Genomic DNA, 24,835 nt, shown 5'->3' on the forward strand with positions numbered 1-24,835 from the left:
GTATCTACCAGCTCAGTGCATGCTCAGCGTCGACAAGAGAGAGAGACAAGAGATCGATCGATCAGCCATGGTGGGCGCGCTTGCGAGCGCTTCCACGGGGGTGATGAACTCCGTCATCGCGAAGCTCTCCAAGCTGCTGGAAGACGAGTACGCCAAGCTCAAGGGCGTGCAGCAGCAGATCGCCTTCCTGCGTGACGAGCTCCGCGCCATGAACGCCACGCTCCGCGTGCTGGCCGATGTAGAGGAAGACCTCGACCCCCCCGTGAAGAGGTGGAGGGACAAGGTCCGTGAGCTCACATTCGACATCGACGACTGCATCGACTCGTTTGAGGTCCGTGTAATAAGCCATCAGCAGGAGAGAGGCGAGGGCCTCATCAAGGGGATCATTCGCAAGCTGAAGAAGCTGAGAGCTCGCCATGAGATTGCCAACCAGATCGAGGCACTCAAGGCCCATGTCGTCGAGGAGAGCAAGCGACACAAGAGGTATGATCTTCTCAAGCCATGGTCCAGCAGCTCTGCCACTTTTACTATCGACCCTCGACTGCCGGCGCTCTACGAGGAAGTAGATAAGCTTGTTGGCATCAAAGGGCCTAGGGAGCACATCATTGAATGGTTGACCAACAAGAGGAGTGATAGATCAAGAGAAGATCTTAAAGTCGTGTCCATTGTGGGTTGTGGCGGTCTTGGCAAGACTACTCTGGCTAACCAGGTGTTCAAGGAAATCAGACACCAATTTGATTGTTCAGCCTTTGTGTCTGTGTCCCGGAACCCTGACATAAAGAAGATATTAAGAGACATGCTGAAAGAAGTGAACAGTCTTGACAACACACAACCATGGTCTCCTAATGATGATGAGAGGCAACTAGTCAATAAACTTAGAGATACACTCCAAGATAAAAGGTATGCAAACAGCCATGGCATTTTACATGCATGATTGTGGAATTAAAATTCGTATTTGATCCTAGATAGATATAGCAGATGCTTACATGGTCTAAGTAACATTCTTTGATAAGGTTTAATGCATATAAATATTGCATCAGTTTTTTTTTAAAAAAAAAATTCTTCAATTGTTGTGATATATGCGCCCCAACCGATTTGAACTCTCAATGTAGGACTAATATATTCCCGGGTATTATGTTCACCTCCATTAATGAATGATATGATGCCCTCAGCGGCTCAGCGGCAAACCGTATGTGCAACTGATATCCAGAACCACGGCTTGTACATGATCGTGTTGTATGCCCATCCAGGGTCCTATATACACGTGCTTGTGTAGGGAAGGTTTAAACGCTAATACCAATTGTAACATCCCTAGCTTCCAAAATCCACATTAACCTAGCTCTTCCATGGAGCAGGTCCATGTAAATAGCGCCGTACCCAAGAATTTGAGGCCCTAGCAGGATTTACGATTCTGAGATGGCCTTCCGTTTTGGGCATACAACAAATTTCCTTTTTTATAAACCAAAATTTGAATACAAATTCAAATTCGTAAACCAAAATTTGTAGATTCCGAACAAATTTCATAAACCAAAATTTGAATACAAATTCTCTGAGTTTACCGATAAGCTTGTGAAAACCGGTCGGCTTTGGCGAAATTCCGAGCGAAATCATCGAAATTTCAATCAATAACTATAAATAGAGGTAAACTAAAATTGTTTTCCTTTTTTAATTCGTTATTCTTTTCTTTCCTATTGTAAATTTCAGTAAATACATGGAATACATCAGTTTTTTTGAAAATTTATATCCCAATAGGTTCTATGAATATCATACTATTTATAAGATTTTATTTGATTTTTTCCTTTTTTATCAATTTAAATTTGAATTTGGATGAAACTCATCGAAATCTCAGACGGCTTCTACTTTCGAGCCTCGTCGAAACCTCGAAATTTCGCGGAATTTGACCGGTTTTCGTCGAAATTATGAACATATATAGGATGGAGGGACTAAGAAATTAATTCACAAACCATGGTAGCACTTTGCCTAATTTTGGGAAGAAAGGGTTGTGACATTCAGTTTTCTGTAGCAAGTACAAAAAAAAATCTTCAATGTTTGAAAAGCGTGTTCTTATCATTAACATGAACTACAGTTATTTGATGCAGCCCTGATTACCATTGTACACTTATTGGAGAAAAGAAAAACAATCTTGTTATAACCAGATTAGTGAAGGAGAAATAAGACTGGAACTTGAAAAATAGAATGAGAAAGTCCTGAAACATGTTGTAACACACTGGCTTGGATTGAAATAAATTTGTTTTGAGGCCCCTAATTTTAGGGACCTGCAGGGTCGCTCATCTTGCACTTGCCTAGATACGAGCCTACACGTACCCCTAGCATCCAGGCACACTTTTATCATCATTTTGTGTAAAATGGTATAATTCAGAGGTAGAGTACTAAGGTTGGAACTCATGACTCGAGTTTATATGCCGCCCCCATCACATCTGAACTCACCATGTGGACTAATCCCACCAACATGTACCAGACGCTATGGCCAGATGGGCCAACTACTACTTGTACAATTTGTAGCATCACCCTCCCTGATTATTGTCTCACTATCTTACTTTTGCACGGTGTGCAATACGCTTTGTTTCACCATTCCCTTCCATTGGGGAGATTTGCAATAATAACACTGCAAACATTAATCCCTACTTAATTAACAAGGAAATTAGTAAATTAAAGTAATTAAGGCTAATGCAAGAATATACTCCATCCGTCTCAAATTATAGGGCACCCCTTTTAAGGAAAATCAAACTCGGTAGCTTTTGACTAATAATCATACTAACTATATCTATACTAAGTATTATACATGCTATATCACTAAATTAATATTTTAAAGTAGTTTATGTGATGCTAATTTTATATTTGTTGGGATCATAGAATGAAATAAAGTACTAGACAAAGTATGTTATTGAAGACCGTGTAAAAAAAGTATAGCCTTATAATTTGGGACGGATGGAACATTAGTCTCCCATGCTACAATAATCGATATAAACTTCCAATCGATTTTAGTCTACTACATTACAGATTAAATCATATATAGTCTATATGTAGTTGTATGTATTTTATATGTAAGCTTATATCTCACTAGGCTTGCCTTGGCTTAAAAAATTTTCTAGATCCGCCCCTGCTATGATCTATCTTGAACAGCTAGCCATGCAAAGAATTTGTATTATTCAATGGTATTCAGATCTTCCAAATTATTTCTGTGCACGGCATGTTGGCTACTTGGCTGAGCCAATGAATGGAACTATGCAATATAGGTAGACTAGACTTAAATGCATAGCAGATACTCCCTCCATAAAAAAAAAAGAGTAAATTGCACTAGCGGTCCTTAAACTTGTAACGATGTTTCACTTAGGTCCACGAACTTGTAAAGCGCACATCGAGATTCCTAAACTTGGTTTATTGTATCATCCCGGTCCAAAGCCGCGTTTAACCATGGTCTTGCCTACGTGGCGTGCCACGTAGACGATGACATGGCACAAATTTTAATTTTCCTTTTTTTCTCCCCATCTTTTCTCTCCTTCCTCACCTCGTGTGGTCGGAGGGGACGCGGGGCAGGAGCGGCGCGGGCGTGCTCGGGCGCCGGCCGACGGGAGGAGAGGAGCGGCGCGCGTGCGCGGCCAGCGGCCGGCGAGAAAGGAGCGGCGCGCGGGTGTCGGCTGGCGGGAGGAGAGAAGCCGCAGCAGCGGGGCAGCAGGGCGAGCTCGTGCTCAGCGGCGTAAGCTCGACGGCGACAACGGCCATGTGAGGGCAACCGCCGGAGTGGTGGGGCGAAGAGGCCGAGGCGCGCACGGGGGGTGGTGTCGCCAGCCGCTCCCGGGGGGAGGGGTCGCCGACCGCGGCCGCGCGTGCGGGGGGAGGCGTCGGCGGGCCCGAGCTCGACGACGGCAGCGGGGCGGTGGGGCGAGCTCGAGCTGGGCAGCGCGAGCTCGACGGCGACAACGGCCATGTGGGGGCCACCGCCGGAGTGGTGGGGCGAAGAGGAGGGCGGCACGTCATTCATGCGGAAGCGGCTGAGGTGCGCGAGGGGGGAGGTGTCGCCGGGGCAGCCAAAGCCTCATTGACGGGAGGGAGGGAGGACGACGGTGATTGGGGGAGGACACGCCGCGCGGCGCCTCCCAGCCGCGTGTCCCTTCCTCCTCTCCTCCCCTCGGCGTCGCCTCCTAGCCGCGCGTGGCCAAGCCACCGCGCCGCACCACCTTCCTCCTGAGCTGTGCAACCTCCCTCCCGTGCGCGCGCCCGGCCGTGCCGCCGCGCTCGGCCACCGCCCCGCTGCCTCGTGCCACGCCCGGCCTGGGCAGCCTCCTCTCCCACACCGAGCTCCCCTCCCTTATCCCACCGCTGCCCCTCTCCCGGCGCCATGCCAAGCTGCGCCGCGCCTACACGCCGCTGTCGCCTCAGCCGCGTCGTCGCGTGCCGGCTGCCTCGCACGCGACCGCCCGCGCCGACGCCACTGCCCTGAGCTCCCCCGTGCCGGCCTCTCCCTTCCATCGCCGCCGCCCGTTTCCGCTCGAGCCAAGACGACGCCGCCGCCGAGTTTTCCTCTCCTCTCGACAGTCGCTAGCTCCTCTCTCCTGCACCGCCGCCAGGTCGCCGACCCCGGCCACAGCCTCCTCGCACCGGTCGGCAACCGCCTCTCCCCGCCTCTCTCCTGCGCCGCCGGCAGGTCGCCGACCCCGCCCACGGCCTCCTCGCACCGGTCTCGCTGGCTCCCTCTCTCCCTTTGCCTGCCACATATGCATCTAGAGGTGGAGGAAGGAGAGAAAAAAGGAAAATTAAAATTTGTGCCATGTCATCGTCCATGTGGCGTGCCACGTAGGCAAGACCACGGTCAAACGCGGCTTTGGATCGGGATGATACAATAAACCAAGTTTAGAGACCTCGATGTGCGCTTTGCAAGTTCGTGGACCTAAGTGAAACCTCGTTACAAGTTTAAGGACCGCTAGTGCAATTTACCATGGTTTCCGTGTCCAACTTTGACTGTCCGTCTTATATGAAATTTTTTTATAATTTGTATTTTCATTCTTGTTAGGTGATAAAACATGATTAATATTTTATGCGTGACTTGTCTTTTTAATTTTTTTTCATAATTTTTTCAAATAAGACGGACGGTCAAACGTTGGACACGGAAACTAGGGTTTTTCTTTTTTTTTTGACTGAGAAAGTAGTATCTTACCAAATTGCAGGCCCACTAGTGATAGGATATTACTAAAAGGTTTCATGAACTCTCTTGAACCTCATCTTGCCATTTCATAAAGAGTCGCATTTAATTCTACCAAAGTGATTTTTATAGTCCTTGTTTAGCCAACCTCTCCTCTATAGTATGTCTGCTGTCCAGACTCTGTTCCACAGAACCAGCCATGTAAAGAATTTGCATTTCGGTGGCGCCCAACATTTTCAAATTGTCTCATTGAAAATTGTTCTCGCTGCCCCTAGGAATTGGAGTCTGTAAACTGTGCTGTGTATTCCCTGCTCAGGGTGAGCTTCCAGACGATGCTGTTGTGGCGTTGTCCCAATGGGGCCATATTGTGTATCGAGGTTCATAGCTCAACTTATTGTCGAAGGTGTTCTCCCACCGTAATTTGGAATGAATTTAATTGATCTCATACACATTCTTGCTGAGGTCAGGGTCCATTTTTGGTTGAATTTTTTTGTATGGTCCATTCTTGAAATAAATTTCTGAAAAGATCCAAATAGTCAAAATTTCAGCAAAGAGACAACCACTTCCCTCTTCCTGTTCTTTCACCTTCACCATAGCAAAATGCCTAATGAAATCATAACCTTTAAGCACTGATTCAAATCTAAAATCCTGCAGGTACTTAGTTGTAATAGATGATGTATGGGCTACAGAAGCATGGGAAACTATTAAACTTGCATTGCTGAGCAACAACTGTGACAGCAGAATAATCACGACAACACGTAACACTGCTGTTGCATCAAAGTGCTCTTATCATGGAGGCTATGTTTATCATATGGAACCTCTCAGCTTTGTCGACTCTAAAAGGTTGTTTTTTAAAAGAGCTTTTGGTTCAGAAAACCTATACTATCCTCATCTGGAAGAAGTTTCTAATGGAATTATAAAAAAATGTGGTGGCCTACCATTGGCAGTTATAACTATTTCTAGTTTGTTGGCTGATCAGTATGCAAAAGATGAATGGGTGAGGGTGCTAGCAGCAATCGGTTCTGCACTTGCAAAGGATCCTAATGCTGGAAATATGAGAAGAATATTGTCTTTCAGTTACTATGATCTTCCTTACCATGTAAGAACTTGTTTATTGTACTTAAGTCTATTTCCAGAAGATCACAAGATCAACAAACAGCGGTTGATAAACAGATGGATTGCTGAAGGCCTCATTCATGAAGAAGAGGGAAGTGCATATAAAACCGGTGAGCATTATTTCCATGAACTCATCAATAGAAGCTTGATCCAACCAGTTGATGTCCAATATGGTAAACCAGTGGCATGTCGGGTTCATGACATCATTCTTGATTTCATAACATGCAAGGCAGCTGAAGAGAACTTCACCACTTTATTAGATACAACAGAGTTCAAACCCATCCCAATTGACGAACCTCGTAGAGTATATTTCCAGAATAACAGAAAGGAAAACGTCATCATGGCAACAAACCTGAGTCTGAAAAATGTCCGATCACTTACTATATTTGGTTACTTTGTGAAAACTCCATCATTGTTGGATTTCAAAGTTCTACGTGTGCTAGATTTAAAAGATTGTAGAAAGTTACAAAACCATCATCTTACTGGTATAGAAATGTTGCTTCATCTGAAATATTTGAGTCTCGGATCAAGGTATATAACTGAGCTCCCAAAAAAACTCGGAGAATTACGATATTTGGAAACACTGGACATAAGAGAGACTATGATAAAATCCCTTCCATCAGCAATTACAACATTCCAGAGGTTAGTTCGTCTACTTATCAATCATGACACTACATTTCCAGATGGAATTGGAAGGATGCAAAGCTTGGAAGAGTTACAAACTTTTGACATTTTTACATACTCATCAAGAAATTCTTTACAAGAATTCGGCCAGCTTACAAAACTAAGAAAGTTGAGGGTGACATGGAACCTTGATAACTCATTAGAAGATCATAGAACAACCATAGAAGGTTCAATGAAACATTTATTATCTCTATGTGACCTACATTATCTCCTTATCTGGAATGATTGTCCTGGCCTCTCACTGGATTCATGGTGCCCTGTTACTCTCAGTAGCCTCCGGGAGTTCCAGATCGAATACGGTAGCATAGCTAATGTTCCGAAATGGATGAACATGCTTGCATGTCTCACAGAATTAGATCTCACTCTGTGCAGCACAAAACAGGAAGATATTGATATCCTTGGGGAGATACCTGCCCTGCTTGTTCTCAGGCTCACTACTTCTCATGGCACCAATGGAAGGATCTTCATCAGCAGCTACAATGCTTTCCGATGCTTGAAATACTTCTTTCTTCACATAAATATGTGTGGAACATTATTGGAATTTGAAGAAGGATCTATGCCAAAGCTCCAACACCTTATGATCAAGTTCAATGCACATAGATGGAAGTGTCTGAATGGTGCTTCTGATTTAGGCATCCGACATCTCTCCAACCTCACCATGGCTGAGGTCATTATTGGTACAGATTATAGTCATGGATGCTATAACCCAGAGGAAGAGTTAATGAAAAGCAGCACCAATTTTGCTGCTAGTTTGATCCAGTCTGCAGTTGAGACACTTCCCAACCGTCCTGTTCTCCGTTTTCAGTTACAGCGTGAAGCATGCATACAGTTTGAAGAGAGGAGTGTGAATTATGAAATAGAGGTCAATCTAGGCGAAGTAAGAGATGTTGGCAAGGTGGATCAAGGTGAAACAAGAGTTGGATCAACTAAAGAGCCACTTTACACGATATTTGAGGTATTAATGGATTTTATCGATCGGTTCACCATCAAATAGTTATTTATGTTTGTTTTATGATGCTTTTTACTACTCCCTCCGTTTCAGGTTATAAGACGTTTTAACTTTAGTCAAAGTCAAACTGCTTTTAAGTTTGACCAAGTTTGTAGAATAAAGTAGTAACATTTTCAACCCAAAACAAATTTATTATGAAAATATATTCAATTATTGATTTGATGAAACTAATTTAGTATTATAAATATTATTATACTACTCCATACTCATAAAGGAAGTCGTTTAGGACAATGTTTAAGTCAAACCTTGAAAATATAAATCATGAATAACTCTCAATTTGTTAAGTTTGAAAATGTAAAAATTATATGTATAGATTTGTCTTAAAAAATACTTTCATAAAAGTATACATATATCACTTTTCAATAAATATTTTTATAGAAATAAGAAGTCAATGTTATGTTTTGGAGACTGAGTCGCTGTCCTAAACGACTTCCTTTACGAGTATGGAGGGAGTATTTGTTTATAAACTTGGTCAAAACTTAAAATAGTTTGACTTTGACCAAAGTCAAAATGTCTTATAACCAGAAATGGAGAGACCAGAAATGGAGAGAGTACTTAGTTATTTTTTATAATCATACTCCATCCATTCCATAATATAAGACACAACTACATTTTAAAGTTGTTTCATAATATAAGGCATGTATGCAAGCATATCATTAACTAGCACATCTTTTTCACTAAAATATTATTATGTAAATTTAAGTAAAAAAATATTATTATGTAAATCATTCACGATCAAGATCTCTAATTTTATTGGGTGAATATATTCTATTTATTAGGGAAACCCAAACTATGAGGTGATAATAATTATTTCTTAGTCTTTGAGTTAAGGGTGTTTGTGCCTTATATTTTAGAATGGAGGGAGTATTTATTTGTACCACCACATCAAATACTAGTACTGAATATATTATTTTTCTAATGGTAGTAGTAGAACACATAAATCAACGATGGACAACACTTTCTACCACCTACGGGCCCCTTTGATTTGGAGGAAAAATATAGGAATTTTGGAGGATTTCAATCCTACAGAAAAATTTTCTATGAAGCTCTTTGAAACAAAGGATTGAATCCTATCCAATCCATTGAAATTCCTATGGAATGGACAATCCTATTTTGAAGGAAATTTAGCAAGAGCTTCAACCTCCTGGTAACTTTCTTTTGAGTCTATCTCTCTCATCCAATTTCTGTATTTTTCCTATAGTTCAATCAAACGATCATTCCTATGTTTTTCCTGCGTTTTGCAATCCTCTGTTTTACACTTACATTCCTACCAAAATTTTACGTTTTTCCTATTTCTATGTTTTCTTAATCCTGCGATTCAAAGGGGCAAATGTGCTTATAGATTAATGTATGTTTCTCGTAGATAATATGCTTTTTTTTATCATCCTTCTCATCATTCATTTTTATTTTCTTTTAGTTCCTTTCCTTTCTGTTTTTTCTTCATCTAGCATGACTGAGAAGGAAATGATACAACCTTTCTGCGTTCTTGACCCAATCCTGTGTGGTGGTAGGGACGGGAGGGGAAGGGCTCTCCGTGCCAGGGTGGTCAAGACAGCGTTAAGCAATTATCCGAAGGTATAAACAGATTCTCATGCACAGATGCACTGGTTACAACTTATAGGTCGGACTGATACAATAGTGTGACTAGTGGCTTGTTTTTCTTGATTGCAGGAGATTAATATAGGCTTGGGCGGGTCCAGAAAATGTATTAGAGGGGGCTAAATATAATAGGATAGTAACATATTAAAAGACACCAAGCTTTCCATGACCAATAAACATGAAGGGAGGCTAGGGGGACTCCACTGGTCCAGACGTTCGATCCACCCCTTGGATGAAGGAAGACCTATTGTTGAATCTTCCTTTCACCACTGTCTTTGGGTACCTTCAGGTTTTGCACATTATTCCTGCAGAAACATGTTATCATATACAAACAATCTTGAAAACAGAGGGCTCAGTCAGTCTACTGTTTGATGGTGAATTTTGTTGAATTTATGTTTTTTTTTAAGAAGGGTGTTTCGTTGAATTCTGAGGAATGGTTGATGCTAAGTGTACAGGTTGCAGCTATCCAGCTAGAGAATGATGACCACAGGACTCCTTGGTATTTGAGTTAAACTCATCAATGAGGTAAAATAGGATCTAAATGAAACCAACAACAATTAGTCTATATAGGGGTGAAAACGGATCGGATTCGGACGGATAATAGCTATACCATATCTTAAACCATTTTTTTTAAGCGGATGTGGATGACGTGCGGATGCGGATGCGGAGCGGATTATTTCGGACGTCGGATTCGGTGCGGAGTCGGTACGGGGTTCGAAAATGGATAAAAAGTTGTCGGATGTCAAGTTTGTATTCAATCCATACAACAAGAGGGCGGCAATACAATTAGCCCTAATACAATGGCAAAACATCATTAGTTCACTACGTTCATTTCAATAGTATAACTATAAGTGTTCACTGTTCAGTTCAATAGTTCACTAGTCAAAATAATCCAAGATGCATCCATGATCCATCAAAAACATAATATAAATGTTCAGTTCAATAGTTCACTGGTCACTGCGTTGCTTAGAATGTAAAAATAAAAGTCATCACTCATCCGCATGAGGCAAGCCATACAAGCATACAACACAGAGCAGTAGAGCATACAGGATCCTAATAAATGAATAAATGATGAACAATTAATCAAATTATAACTTGCTATTGATGTAATTTCCGCAAGCAAAGCTCATCTTTACATTTCTAATACCCAAATTTGAAACTTCAAATAATCAAATTGGATTGCAAGTGTACAAGAAAACAATACATCAATAGTTCAATACCTAATCTATCGTTGGCCGTCACCTCGTGTCCTCGTCGATACAGGCCGACGGGCCGACAACTGTCTATACTGGGGCTGGCGGCGGCGGCGCCAGCTGGAGCTGAAGAGAAGCGGCTGGCGCGCCATCACCTCGTATCCTCGTCGGTACAGGCTGACGGGCCGACGATGGGGATGGTGGCGGCGCCGAGAAGCCGACGACGAGCAGCGGCGGCGCCAACTGGAGCTGAGGAGGAGCGACGCTGGCTGGAGCTAAAGAGGAGCGGCCGGCGCGAATGGAGGATCGGCGGCACCACCAGCCGACAGTGGCGCTCCGGCGGCGCGTGTGGGAAACGAGGTGAAGAGGAAGAGACAGACGGCGCAGGCATTTGGCAGAGAGAGAGAGAGAGAGAGAGATTTGGGGAGGATTGAGTGGATTAGGTCACAATAGATGGGCTACAATAGATGGGCTACAATAGATGGGCTGAAAGACTAAAAGTTGCGGATTATCCGCCAAATAGTACATCGGATAATCCGATCAAAATATCGGATAATCCGCATCCGTCGGATATCGTTGATACCACATCCGCATGATAAAATCCGCATCCGCATCCGCATCTGGCCGGATATCTAAAAACCCTTACCATATCCTCACATCGGACGGATTCGGAGCGGATCGGAGCGGATAATATCCGCTCCGTTTTCACCCCTAAGTCTATACCCCCTTCTTGTTCAAATAAATGGCATTACTGACTTTATTTAGTTAAGCTTTTGAAACTTTGAGCATCAAATATATGGCAAACTCCCCAACTACATATATGGAGTAGTTTTCACCGGTGATGGACACAAATGTGATTACAAACGCCCTTTTGCCACCGGTCATCCATGGATGTGCGACCGTTTCTTCATCGATCGATCTCCCACCGGATAACCTCATTCAAATACCTATCTAGTTTGACCTTCGAGAAGTTTTACGGTCCTTGAGAAAGTACCTCGAGGTACCTAAATTTTACACTAATTATTTTTTACCTCGATGTACTTAATACCTGAAGGTTTCAAGTTTTATACTTAAAAACTTTGATATATACTTTCCAGTAATTTCTCAAGGATGGTAATATTGTCCTGGCTCCAATCATTGCACATTTGCATGACTAGTTGTGTATTCCATCCGTCCCATAAAAAACTCAATTCTAACTCTAAATTTGGATACTTGCTTGTCAAGATTCATAGCTAGAGTTGATCTTTTTTTTTAAACGGAGGGTGTGTGTCACTTTCATGGATAGGTATGTACATGGAAATTGTCAAAGATAGAGATTGGTTCCAACTCTATAGATGTTAATGCACAACTACCTCACTTGCCGTATTTTCATTGACATTTTCTTTGTACATAGTCAAAAAAGCTTGACGCGTCTATATATTATAAGCTGCAAAAATTTAGTATACACCGTAATTAACATGCTTATAGTAATTGGTGCTGGTGCAAAGATAAACAAGATGAAGCTTCACTGGAGCTCATAGTGCACGCATCGTACAGCAATGGAGGCTGCTCTTGTCAGAGCTTCCACTGGGCTGATGAAAGAATGAGTGCGCAAGAAATTCATACACCATACGAGCATTAGTTAATTATTGCCTACTCTGTTTCAGGTTATAAGACTTTCTAGCATTGCCACATTTATATAGATGTTAATGAATCTAGGCACATATATGTCTAGATTCATTGACATATATATCTAGCATTGCCACATTTATATAGATGTTAATGAATCTAGGCACATATATGTCTAGATTCATTGACATATATATGAATACGAGCAAGTTAGAAATTCTTATAATATATGAAACGGAGGAAGTATTATATTTTTGGTTTAATTGATTGAGACACATCATATCGTTGAAAATTTTGAGTACACATGCACCCCAAACCAACCTAACCTAGCAATGTTCCCCTTCCCCAGCTCACATTACCCACACACATCAGAGAACAATGGAGGCTGCTATTGTGAGCGTTTCCACGGGGGTGATGAAACCCCTCCTTTCCAAGCTCTCCAAGCAGCTGGAGGAAGAGTATACCAAGCTCAAGGGAGTACGCGTGCACAAGAAGATTATGTTCATAAGAGATGAGTTGAGTACCATGAGAGCTGCACTCCAAATGTTGGCGGATTCAGAAGAGCTCAACCCTCGAATGAAAGATTGGAGGGACAAGGTGCGTGAGCTAGCCTACGACATGGAGGATTGCATTGATGCCTTCACGTCTCGCGTTGATCACAACAACGATGGATCGACCGGGTTCAAGGAGTTCTTTCACAAGTTCAAGAAACTAAAAGCTCGCCATAAGATTGCCAATGAGATCGAAGAACTCAAGACCCGCGTGATGGAGGTAAGCGAGAGGCACAAGAGGTATGATTTTGTGAATCAGGAGCTGACCAAATCTAGTTCTTTTGCCATTGATCCTCGACTGCATGCACTTTATGTGGAGGTTGACAGACTTGTGGGTATCGAGGGTCCAACAAAGCATATTATTGACAAGTTAATAACCAATGAGGATGAGGATTCCTACAGACAACTTAAAGTGGTGTCAATTGTTGGTTTTGGAGGTCTTGGTAAGACTACTCTTGCAAACCAAGTGTACCATGCCCTCAGAAGCCAATTTTTGTGCTCGGCTTTCATTTCAGTTTCTCGAAAGCCCAATCTGGAAAAGGTTCTAAGAAAGATTGCTCAAGGAGTGACGTTACCCACTGGAAAAATACCGGATGGCGATATCCACCAATTGGTTGATAAACTCAGAACGTACATCCAAGATAAAAGGTTAGTTTATTTCTTAAAAAAATCAAAATGTTAGCAGAACATATACTTAATCCTGTAGCTTATTCCTATAACATTAGCATTTACATGCATATTTTGTGTTACGAGAGAGATGAGATTGGAATTAGGAATTTTAGTGTATAGATTGATTTAGGCAAAGACCATATATAAAGTGCATACAAAGAATGTGAAAAGACTGTCCACTACACATATATCCTTAACACCGTCACTCAAATGCAACGTCTATGTAATAACGTTGCATTTGGAAATTACAACTAAACACTAGGATAGTCCAAACGCAATGCTTGAAGATGTTGTCGAAGTGTGCAACTCTTGAATGATGATGAAGATGAAAATCCATCCCCTCCTCAATGAAGAGGACCTTTTTTTAGATAATAATGAAGAGGACCTTGGAGCCTTCGCAAACTCTTCTTCAGCCCCTTTGGTACTTTAAATCCTTCACGAATTCGTTCTTCAGCCATCCACTAATTCGGAGATATGGATATGATGATGAAGAGGATGAAGGCCCTTCACAAACTGTTCTTCGAACCTTCATAGATTTAGAAATGTTGATGGTTATGATGACGGACCTTCACAAACTGTTATTCGATCCTTGACTAATGATGATGGCCAGCTCAACATGGAACTAGTGAACTGATGATTGAGCTTCGACAGGATGTTGATGATGATGGTTAACTCCGATGGGAGTTGATGATGATGAGGCTAGCTTTGACATGAAGCTAGTGAAGAGAGAAAGAGAGGCTAGAGTAGAATGACTTCGACGAATTGATGATAGGCAATAGACTTTGGGGTGGACTTAATGGATAACAAATGAGTTAAAGTAGTAGTAAATGACGCTAGCATGAAAGGTGGATACTGGACATATATGGAAGAACAGTTGATGCGGATGGACCAAATGCAATATCAGTTAGATGGACATGGACATGGAGCTGTATGCCTTGGTTTTCAGTTGCCTGACCCAAGCAGAAACACAATGATACAATAGGAAAAGACCTATGGATATTAGTAGACAGTATGCAGCATCGGCTGATTTAGTGTTTTTCTGCAGGACATGGTAGTAGCAATGTAGATATTATATCAAGAAATATAGGCCCTGTTTAAATCCCACATAAAAATTTTACACCTTGTCACATCAAACGTTTAAACGTCTGCATGAAGTATTAAATATAGTCTAAAAATAACTAATTGCACAGATTGCGACTAATTTGCGAGGCGAATCTTTTGAACCTAATTGCTCAATGATTTGACAATGTGGAGCTACAATAAACATTTGCTAATAACGGATTAATTAGGCTTAATAAATTCGTCTCGCAGTTTACTGACGGATTCTGTAATTAGTTTTTTTATTAGTGCCCGAGCACCCCATGCGACACCCTACGTAATATCCGATGTGACACGCTAAAACTTTACACACCCCTGATGTAAACACCCCGTACTATATATAGCAGCACCAAGCAGTGGACAATAGCAAAACATGTGCTAGATGGCAGCAAACAACTAGCATAACAATCAGTTGCAAGAAGAATATTGGTGCTTGAACATGAACTGAACAGCACTACGTGTGGTTGCTGCTTGATGAGGATTAGAACAAAGGATTGCTGCTGCTGCTGCAGATTGAGGAGCAGAGGCTTGATTTGAGCCTAAACTCAACAGATCTGAAGAGGAAGAAGAAAAATGAGCAGATAAACCTTTGCTTTGCTGTTGGTTGTTGCTATTGGTTTGCTGCTTGAAGATGAAAGACGACAAGGCATATGCTGCTACAGTGCTACTGCTATCTCAATGGGAGGTCAAAAAGAGGGCTGCTGCTTGTTGGTGGTTTTGCTGCCTAAAGATGGGCAACCAGATGAGACCGACGACTAGAGAAGACACCAGATCTGGCGCCCTGCCGGCCGGCGGCGGTGACGGCCGAAGCTCAAGATCCCGGCGACGACCTGGACAGGCCGCCGCGACGAGCGGGCGACGACGATTGTGGCGTTGACGAGAACCAGGAAGGGCGGCGAGGACGACGGGTGGCGACGATTAGCGACGGCTGCGGATGACGAGGCAGCTCGCGGTGGATTTTTTTTTATTATTTTTTTTTAGAGAAGGGTATTTTTTACCCGGCCTCTATATCCAACCAGATATATACGGCCATTGAAATAGGGAACTTAACCCTGCAAACAACCCAATCTGAAATTCGCTCCATAGGAGATTTGAACTCAGAACCTTGGGGTACTACTCAGGTCACTGTAACCACTAGACTCACGGTGGATGACGGCCTGCGGCGGGGGACGAGGGGTCTGAACCGTTGATCCTCCGCGACCATCTCCAGCATCATCTCCAGCACCTCCATCGGCCTCCCCTGCATCGATCCCCTATCACCGCCAGTGAAGAAGGTGGCCTCCAACACCGACACACCGTCGTACACCATGACTTCAGTATCGTCGCACCGTCGAAGCCGTCACGCCCGCCCACGAGTAGAAGCACTGCTAAAAATCCCTAGCCTCGAGCAGCCGCCACCTCCACATCTGACGCAGCAGCACGGTCGCTACCCAGCCCTGCCGTCGCCGCCGTCGTAAATATCTCCGCCTCAGGCCTCCATCGCCCCCACCCCTTCCTCCTCCCGGTCATCTGCTCGCCTAGGAATGCAAGCGGGCTGACCCACGAGTTTACTTATAGGTCAAATAAATGATAAATCATGGGTTTTCGCGTCGTGGTCCGGTTTACCGCATATAGATATGTAAGTGGGTCGATCTATAAACCCATTTATAGGTCAAATTAATAGGTAACCCGCTGGTCTAGTTTGCATACTAATTTTGCCTATAAGCGGGTTCGTGGATAAGCCCACTTGCACCCCTAGCTCCGCCCATCTCGCCTCGCTTCTCGCCCTCGACTTGGGCAGCAGCGGGACAATCGGCATGAGATCCACCCGTGGCCGCAGCGGCAGGGCATAACGACAGCGAGCATCGCCGCTGCCTCCCGCTCGCCGCCTGCTCTTGAGCGCCGGAGTGAGAGAAGAAGGGATGAGCAATGGCAATGTGAAGAGAGCGGCGCTGCTAGTGAGATGGGAGACGAGGTGGTAGAGGGGCCGGTGAGGGAGGGCTCGGCTATAGCCGTTGCATGGCTCGGGGAAAGGGGAGAAAAGAGGAGGAAGGAGAAGGAAGGGTATTCAAGGCCGATATACGGGTCCCGTTGTCATAGACTCATAATGAAGAGTCTGAAGAGTCTGTTGGAGTCTGTCCCGGGTCTTGCCGTCGTACTTGTCGATGCCCATCGTCTTGAAGTTAGATGGCCATTATACTCCGCGGAGTGGCTTGGTGAAGGCTGGGATCCCTTTGAACAGGTCGTCGCGACAGCGTCTTAGCTCCGGGGAGAGGTCGATGTATTCGTGGAGTGGACGATGAACGACGATGCAGCCGTTTGGCCTGGTCTTGGCGCGTCGCGGCCCCCCTTCATCTTCGATGTTGTGGATGCGTAGCCGTTCCGCCTCCCGTAGTCGGCGTCATTCGTTCATGATGTTGCGCAGGTCGGCGTTGAGACGCTGGTTGGATGTTGAGATGCTGGTTGGATTCGATCCTATCTCGCAGATTGCTCGGACGAAGGCTTGGATGAGAGCTCCCCGCTTGCAAGGGTTGGCGGAGATCCGTGGGCGGACAAGATGGCTATTTAGACGTCGATGCGCCGGTTGTGGATATGGTAGGGGCGTCGCCATGTGCTAGACGGTAGCGGCTTCGACCATTGCCTTGATTTGCCCGATCGTGGAGTTAATTGCCGAGTCTTCAGGGAACTTAATGTTGTCAAGTAGCGCCTTGGTCGCCACGATGTTGTGCTGAGGGGTCATGAAGACGTCGTGTTCGCCTAGCTTGGCCTTGAGAATGGCTTCCTGAGTCGCTCGGCCGTGCTATCGTAGCTCCTCCATGCGCTTTGTGAGCTCTTCTTGCTGTTGCCTGATGCGTCGTTCTTCTTCTCCGCGCTCCTGTCGCTCGGCGTCAGTCTCCGACTGAAGTATCATGAAGATGTCACTCGGCTTGTGACTGGAAGTTGGTGTTGTTGGAGCTCTCTTCCACCGCGAGTAAGGGAGGCACGCGGACGTGTCGAGGAATCCGACCCATCGGGACCCGAGCTCCCGAGGCAGTCAGGGTCGGCGATGCTTGGATCGGCCGTGATGCCCGGGTCGCCTTGGTGGAGTTGTGGTGACCCTGCCGCGAGCGGAGAAGTTGTCGACGTGGCCAATCTTGGCGGCGACGGCAGTGAAATTGGCAAGGCCAAAAGGCACTAGGGACGTCGCGGCTGGGGATGAAGCACGGGGAGTCATGGGTCGGAGTACGCCGGCCTTGTTGGTAGTGAAGTTCAGTTCTCCAAAACGAAACCTGGCTCCTGCAGGGAATCGAATGTCTTGGATAGAAACGACCACGCCGGGGCTGACTTGCTGAATTTGGCCGGAGGCGTCGAAGACGAAGTCGAAGGTGCCAAAGGAGAACATGGTGGTGGTGGGGAAGGTGGTGGGATTCACGAAGGTGATTCCCTAAGATGCCATCTCCTCCTTGAAAAAAAAAGAAAATCAAGCGCACCCCTACCTGGCGCGCCAACCGTCGATTTATATAATCGACAATATAATTTATCGGGTACGCAAGATCAAGGAGAGATGGTGGCACAGATGTTTATACTGGTTTAGGCTCTTGATGTGAGGTAATACCCTAGTCTAGTTGTATGTAAATTGAAGGTAATACCTAGTCCAGTTGTATGCAAATTGGATTTGTGTAGATATGCGCAGCACGGCATTGGAATAGCACATGGGCACATATGTTGGAGTATGGCACTAGTTGTGGCCATCATCCCCAATCTCTGGACCCCTACCCCTCTTATATAGGATGTGGGGGGAGGGTTACAAGGAAGTATCTAGTTGATTGCAACTAGATCTCTCTATTCTCATCTATAAAAGATATGCATGATCCCCGTGATTTATTTCTTATCCCAGGAATATCTTTTACTTAATTTACAAGATAGCCACATGGTTCTAGGGCTCTTGGCTCACCCAATGTCTCATGGCCCAAAGGCTTCTTCACGGGTACCAAGGTATCATATACCCCACAGGCTTGTTTGGTTCGCGTCCTGAGGCTTGTATGCCTGGCCGGAGCGCTGCCTGAGCTCCAACAACTACATGTTTGGTTTGTTCCCTGGTGTATCCTAGATTTTTTCAGCCTTTTTTATGTTTTAATTTTATTAATAGACCATTTCTAAAAGTATTTTCAAATTTGAACCTTTTGGCCACGCCAGCCCGCCTGGCGTGGCGAAATAACTCTATCACGCCACGTGTAGCTGGCGTGGCAGCGTTGTCCTGCCACTCCAAAAGGTTTAATTTTCAGAAATATTTTTTGGAAAGGTCTATTAATAAAATTAAAACATTAAAAAGTCTAAAAAATAAAAAAAATCTGTATCCTGAGCTAGCCTGACCTGACTCTTCATTAGCATGCTAAATCCTCAGGCGACTTTATTAGCTTGAACCAGGCCATCGAATTTGGACGCCTGAGCTTCAGGCAACTACTCTTAATGATGCATGTGTCATTTATTTCATGAGCAATTCTACAGTCCTTGAGGAGGTACCATATGGTACCAAAAATTTAGTGTAAAATTTGGTACCTCATGGTACGTACCTCATAATACCTTGGTACCATGAGGTACCATTTTTTCTATTGTAAATTTGGTACCTCCTCAAGGACTATAAAATTGCTCGTATTTCATACTTTGCGTTGGTAAAAGTTGCTTTTTGACATTTTATTATTCTTCAGGGCTTGTGCACGATCCAAACACACAAAGTGTTGCTTCTCCCAAGTCCCAACGCTGCCTGTCCGGCGTGAGTTTTTTCTCAGGCATGACCCTCAAGACACAAACCAAACAGCCCTTAAGTAACTAGTATGCCTAGTCAAATCAGATAGAGAGTTGGTTATATGTGTGTTTGGAGAGTTCGATTTGGATAGTCTGTTAGAGAAGCTCTAATATACATACAAGGATGTGAAAAGACTAAATTGTCCGCTACATATATATCCTTAACATTTTGAACCAAAATAGATGGGAAAACCAATCTTCATTTAAAGTTTGACCAAATGCATATTCAAAATGACAAATATTTATTTAATGAGACCCACTGCACTTCATGTTACCTATGAACAAAGAATTTTCACATCATATGTTTTGGGCGCCAATTGAATAATTCTTTGTCAAAATCATGTCTCAGGTACTTTATTGTAATTGATGACTTATGGGGCACGGAAGAATGGAAATCTATCCGTCTTGCTCTGTTCAATAATAAGTGTGGTAGCAGAATTATCACCACAACACGTAGTGCTGCAGTTGCATCATTTTCCTGTTGTGATGGCGGTTACGTTTACCTAATGGAACCACTTAACTTTGCAGACTCCAAAAGGTTGTTTTTAAAAAGAGCATTCGGTTCTGAAGAATTATTGTATCCTCATCTTGAAGAAGTCTTTCATGGGATATTGGAGAAATGTGGTGGTCTACCATTAGCCATAAATACTATATCCAGTTTGCTGGTCGATCAACATGCAAAAGAAGAATGGGACAGGATGCTAACTGCTATTGGCTCTGCACTTGCAAAAAATCCTGATGTTGAGAATATGACAAAGATATTATCTCTCAGTTACCTGGATCTTCCTCATCATCTAAGAACTTGTTTGTTGTACTTAAGTGTATTTCCAGAAGATTATGTAATAGACAAACAACAGTTGATAAATAGATGGATTGCAGAAGAATTCATTCATGAAGAGCAAGGCCGGAGCACATACGAAGTTGGTGAGCGTTATTTCCTTGATCTCATCGACCGAAGCTTGATTCAACCTGTTGATGTAAAGTATGGTCAGGTAGAGGCATGTCGAGTTCATGACATCATTCTTGATTTCATCGCGTGCAAGGCCGCTGAAGAGAATTTTGTCACCTCATTGGATACTGCAGATTTTGGCCAAGTTTCGGATCGCAGGGTTCGTAGGCTAAGTGTCATGAATATCAGTGAAGACCATGCCACCATATCAGCAAGCCAAATCGATCTCTCTCATATTCGATCACTTACTTTATTTGGGCGTTTCATGCAAACTCCTTTGGTGGATTTACCAGCTATACGTGTGTTGGATTTAGAAGAATGTGAAAACATGGGAGACAACCATCCTATTCTTGCGAATGTAGAAACGCTGCTCCATTTGAAGTACTTGCGTATTGGAATGTTGTGTCCGATAACTGAGCTCCCAAGAAATATTGGAGAACTGCGTCATCTAGAAACACTGGACATGCGATTTGCATGTCAAGTCAAAGAATTGCCATCAACTATTACAAGGCTTCAACGATTGGCCCGCCTATATGTCCATCACAACACTAGACTCCCTGATGGGGTAATTGGAAAGATTCAGAACTTGGAAGAGCTAGAGGAGTTTGGTGTCGTCTCCTGCGAGAAAGGGAAATCTCTGCAAGAATTCGGTCAGCTACCCAAGCTGAGGACGCTGAAAGTAAGATGCAGTAGTACTACAGATGATTTGGAAGGAAGGAAGCGAGCCGAGGACCTCTGGAATTATATTGGAACTTTGATATCTTCATGCAATCTTCATCATCTTTGTATCCTCCACCGACAGGATGATCCAGATCATCTCCCAATGTCACTGGAATCATGGTGCCCCCCTAGTGATAATTGTAGCCTCCGGAAGCTCCACATCACACATTACTACATCTCTAAGCTTCCAAGTTGGATGGGTTCCCTTGCAAATCTCAAGGAATTACTACTATATTTCTACAGAATGAGGCCTGAAGATGTTGACATCCTTGAAGCAATACCTAGCTTGGTTTTACTCAGAGTAAGAACACTATACAGCAGCAATGGGAGGATCACGTTCCGTGGCAACAAAGGATTCAGATGTTTGAAATATTTCTCTCTAGATATTGACCTTTGTGGGACAGAGCTGGAGTTTGAAGCTGGGGCAATGCCAAAGATTGAGCATCTCAAGATTAATTTCCCTGTGCATTCTTGGACGGCGTCTGTGAATGGTGCTTCTGATTTTGGTATCCAGCACCTGTCCACCCTCACCGAAGTTGAGGTTGGTCTTGGTTGCTTCTTTATACCTGACACCAGAAGGATGTACCATCCGACGACGGAAGATACGGACGACAGTCCGATGGAAGATGACGGCGAAGCTAACGTTGTCAAATGTTTTGAAAGTCGCATCAAGTCTGCCGTTGAGGCACTTCCTAACCGTCCCACATGCAAATTCAACCTGAACACTGCTATTGTGCCTTGTCCATCGGTAAGTTTCCAGTCAGAATTGTAGGGATACCACAAAAATATTTGGTGCCCGTTTAATTAATGGCAAAATTTGTTCTAAGACACTTCAGATTTGTGGTATTTATTTTAGGGCACTCTAATTTTATAGCATTTGCTCTAGAATACTCTAGTTACTTTTTTTTTTTCAAAAGACTACTTTACCTTGAACCACCTTCTATAATTAAAATTTGAACACACTTTAGCTGATTCTAAACATTTTGTAAAATTTAGAAGTTGTCTGAAATTACAGAAATCAAAAATATTTTACAAAAATTTGTTTAAATTTAGACAATATTATTTAAAGTTTTAAAACTCTTTTGGAAACTTTCAATGTATTTGATTTCCGTAATTAAATTAGGGACAGGTTTTTAATTTGGGTACTTTTACCATCCTTACAATGGATAATGAGAGGTATCACTAATTATAATAACTTTAGAGATACCAAAATTAGGTACCCCCAAGTGTGAAATTTTAGTACCTTACAAGTTATAGAGAAAATTTCTTATGTGCCCCTCAAGTTCTTGCTCAATCTCTACTAGTATGTCGGGTTTTGCTACATCCTCAGTACATACCATTTCGCTTAGTTAACTACCATAAATTAATCATTTTTTTTCAAAATAAACATAATGCCCCTCATAACCATAAGCGATAAGTTTGCCCCGCACAAAAATAAATGCCCCTAAATTCCTTAGTTTTGGAAAAAAAAGAAGAGGTGGAATGAATCAAATCAAACCATATAAATATTTACTCATTTTTATAATTTTCTAAAAAAATTAAAATAATATATATATTTTCAAATAATTTCGATCAAACTAAACTTGAAACCAAAGTTTGATTTTTATTTTTTTTCAACAGAAAAAGAACAATGGGGAGGTGCATTACCCTAATCACCATTTTTTTTGTTATTTTATCCAAAATTGTAAAACTAAAACTTGAATTCTAAATGAATTTAAAATTTGGTTGAAGTTCAACCTTATGAGATAAGGGTAACATGGTCATGTTGAGAAAAAAAATGGTGGTAAACTGAGAGACATAAAAAAGGATGGAACTCGGAGGATGGGTGGGGGGGGGGGGGGGTTTATTGAGTGGAAACTGTAACAATTTTATTATCTCTTGGGCACATTTGGAAAGACCGGAAAAAAACTGAAACATTAAGTGTACTTATTTTTCAATCTTTTGCTTATATATTTTTTTCATTCTTCTTCCAGTGTTTTGAGTACAAGAGGAAACACCCGAGCTTTCCTGTAGGTTCAGTTAAAGCAGTTAGGGATGTTCGTATAAGTTCATCAGCGATTCAAGATAATTCCATGGGGCTTCGCCGCCGGCGGCCAGCAAATCAGCCGTTTCGATTCGGCTGGGCAGGGCTGCAGTATTAAGACTCTGCTTGGCATGGCAGGGCTGCAACTCTAAAATTTACAGCTTCAATACTCCATCCCATCTTTAAGTACAGCCATGGTTTTACACACCCAACTTTAACCGTCTGTCTTATTTAAAAAAAATTTGAATAAATTTAAAAACATAAGTCACTTGTAAAGTACTATTCATGTTTTATCATCTCATAACAACAAAAATATTAATTATAAAAAGATTCAAATAAAACAAACGATCAAAGTTGGACGTGAAAACTTATGGTTATGGTTGCACTTAAAATAGAACGGAGAGAGTAATCGTTAAGGTTCGGGCACCCCTCTCCACAGTAGAGCTGGAGCTGATAATGGCTGTTTGGCTATAAAGTTTTATTGGGACGACAAAGACTATTCATGATTGTTTTCACTTGCATTTCTTTCTTGGAGCTGTAGAAGTTAGCAGCTAACTTCATGAATATGGTTTCTGACTACTTGCTGCAACTAATTATTTACGTACTAAAATTTTTAGCAGCTATAAATCTTATAAATAGAGGGTCTTTTACAGTACCTCCCACTACTATAGTGGTAGTAAAGTCGTAGAGATCTAATCTGACCGTTGATTATAATTGTGTGTTAGACATTTAATCCAATACCCATATTCGACTTCCAATTTATAATTCATTTGTGCAGAACAGATGGCTCGCGTTAACCTTTGTTGATCGGCTTCTATCATCGCTGGCTAGCTACCCAGCTTGTGGCATCGCCAGCGAGAGCCAGTAGTACAGAACCGGGCATCCCAATTGGCCCATCTGTGACGGAGGCTATCGGTCCATTACAAAGGTACGCATATTTATCGGGCCGCAAAAAACCCTGTCACAATAAGCCGAGAGAGGATGTATCTTAGTCCTCTGGGTTAGGCATGTCACCAATGACCCTCATCGGTGATGGGCCAAAACAAAACACCGTCACTGATGAGGGTCATCTGTGATGGGCCCAGTGTTACGGCCTGACAAAGATGAGTGTGAAGCCTATCACCGATGACCCTCATTCTTTGACGGGGTTTGGTTGTGCTTCGTTACGGATAATCCATAGTATAAATACCCCCAGGGTATTCGAAGAACAGCTATCCTAATTAACCCAGTGTATGGTTTACATTTTGGAAAAGAGAGCAAGACGGGAGAATTTTTGCTCTTTATTTTTCTAGAAAAAACAAAATGCTCCCAAGATAATAATAAATTATTACTACAATTTCCGTGTAATAACTAGCTACATATACATAACTTTTATTTTTTTTCATAATTTGCAGATGGACAGAAGATGGATGTACAAAAGTGATCGATTGAGCATAGAGTATGGAAAGGGCATTACCGATTCCATCAATGTCGTAGAGCAAGAGAAAAACATGACAAATAATGAATAAACAACTTGTCCATGCTTTGATTGTAGGAATGAGAAGATGTTTAACGATAGTGTCAGAATACGCACACATCTGATGGTGATGTCATCACAACATTGCTCTTCATTAAAACAACCTATTCCCTATTTCTAAATACTTGTCACTTTTTTTCCTTTTTTCAAATCACAAATAACAAGGAAACAGTTC

The 24,835-nt window shown here is 42.9% G+C and overlaps 2 protein-coding genes across 2 annotated transcripts; both read left to right on the plus strand.

The window, feature by feature from the left end:
• On the plus strand, positions 1–9,971 carry LOC9269960 (disease resistance protein RGA5-like). Its single transcript, XM_015794206.3, has 4 exons — positions 1–900; positions 5,816–7,916; positions 9,482–9,545; positions 9,642–9,971. The coding sequence occupies exons 1-4, from the start codon at positions 20–22 to the stop codon at positions 9,647–9,649; spliced, it is 3,054 nt and encodes a 1,017-aa protein (XP_015649692.1). The 5' UTR covers positions 1–19; the 3' UTR covers positions 9,650–9,971.
• A 2,775-nt stretch (positions 9,972–12,746) lies between these two features.
• Positions 12,747–24,680, plus strand: LOC107281895 (disease resistance protein RGA5-like). The gene is made up of 4 exons (XM_066303336.1): positions 12,747–13,569; positions 19,802–21,869; positions 23,923–24,072; positions 24,539–24,680. The coding sequence occupies exons 1-3, from the start codon at positions 12,749–12,751 to the stop codon at positions 24,010–24,012; spliced, it is 2,979 nt and encodes a 992-aa protein (XP_066159433.1). The 5' UTR covers positions 12,747–12,748; the 3' UTR covers positions 24,013–24,072; positions 24,539–24,680.
• Positions 24,681–24,835: the final 155 nt, after the last annotated feature.

This window comes from Oryza sativa, chromosome 8 (genome assembly GCF_034140825.1).
Source record: "Oryza sativa Japonica Group chromosome 8, ASM3414082v1".
Classification (NCBI taxonomy): Eukaryota; Viridiplantae; Streptophyta; class Magnoliopsida; order Poales; family Poaceae; genus Oryza; species Oryza sativa.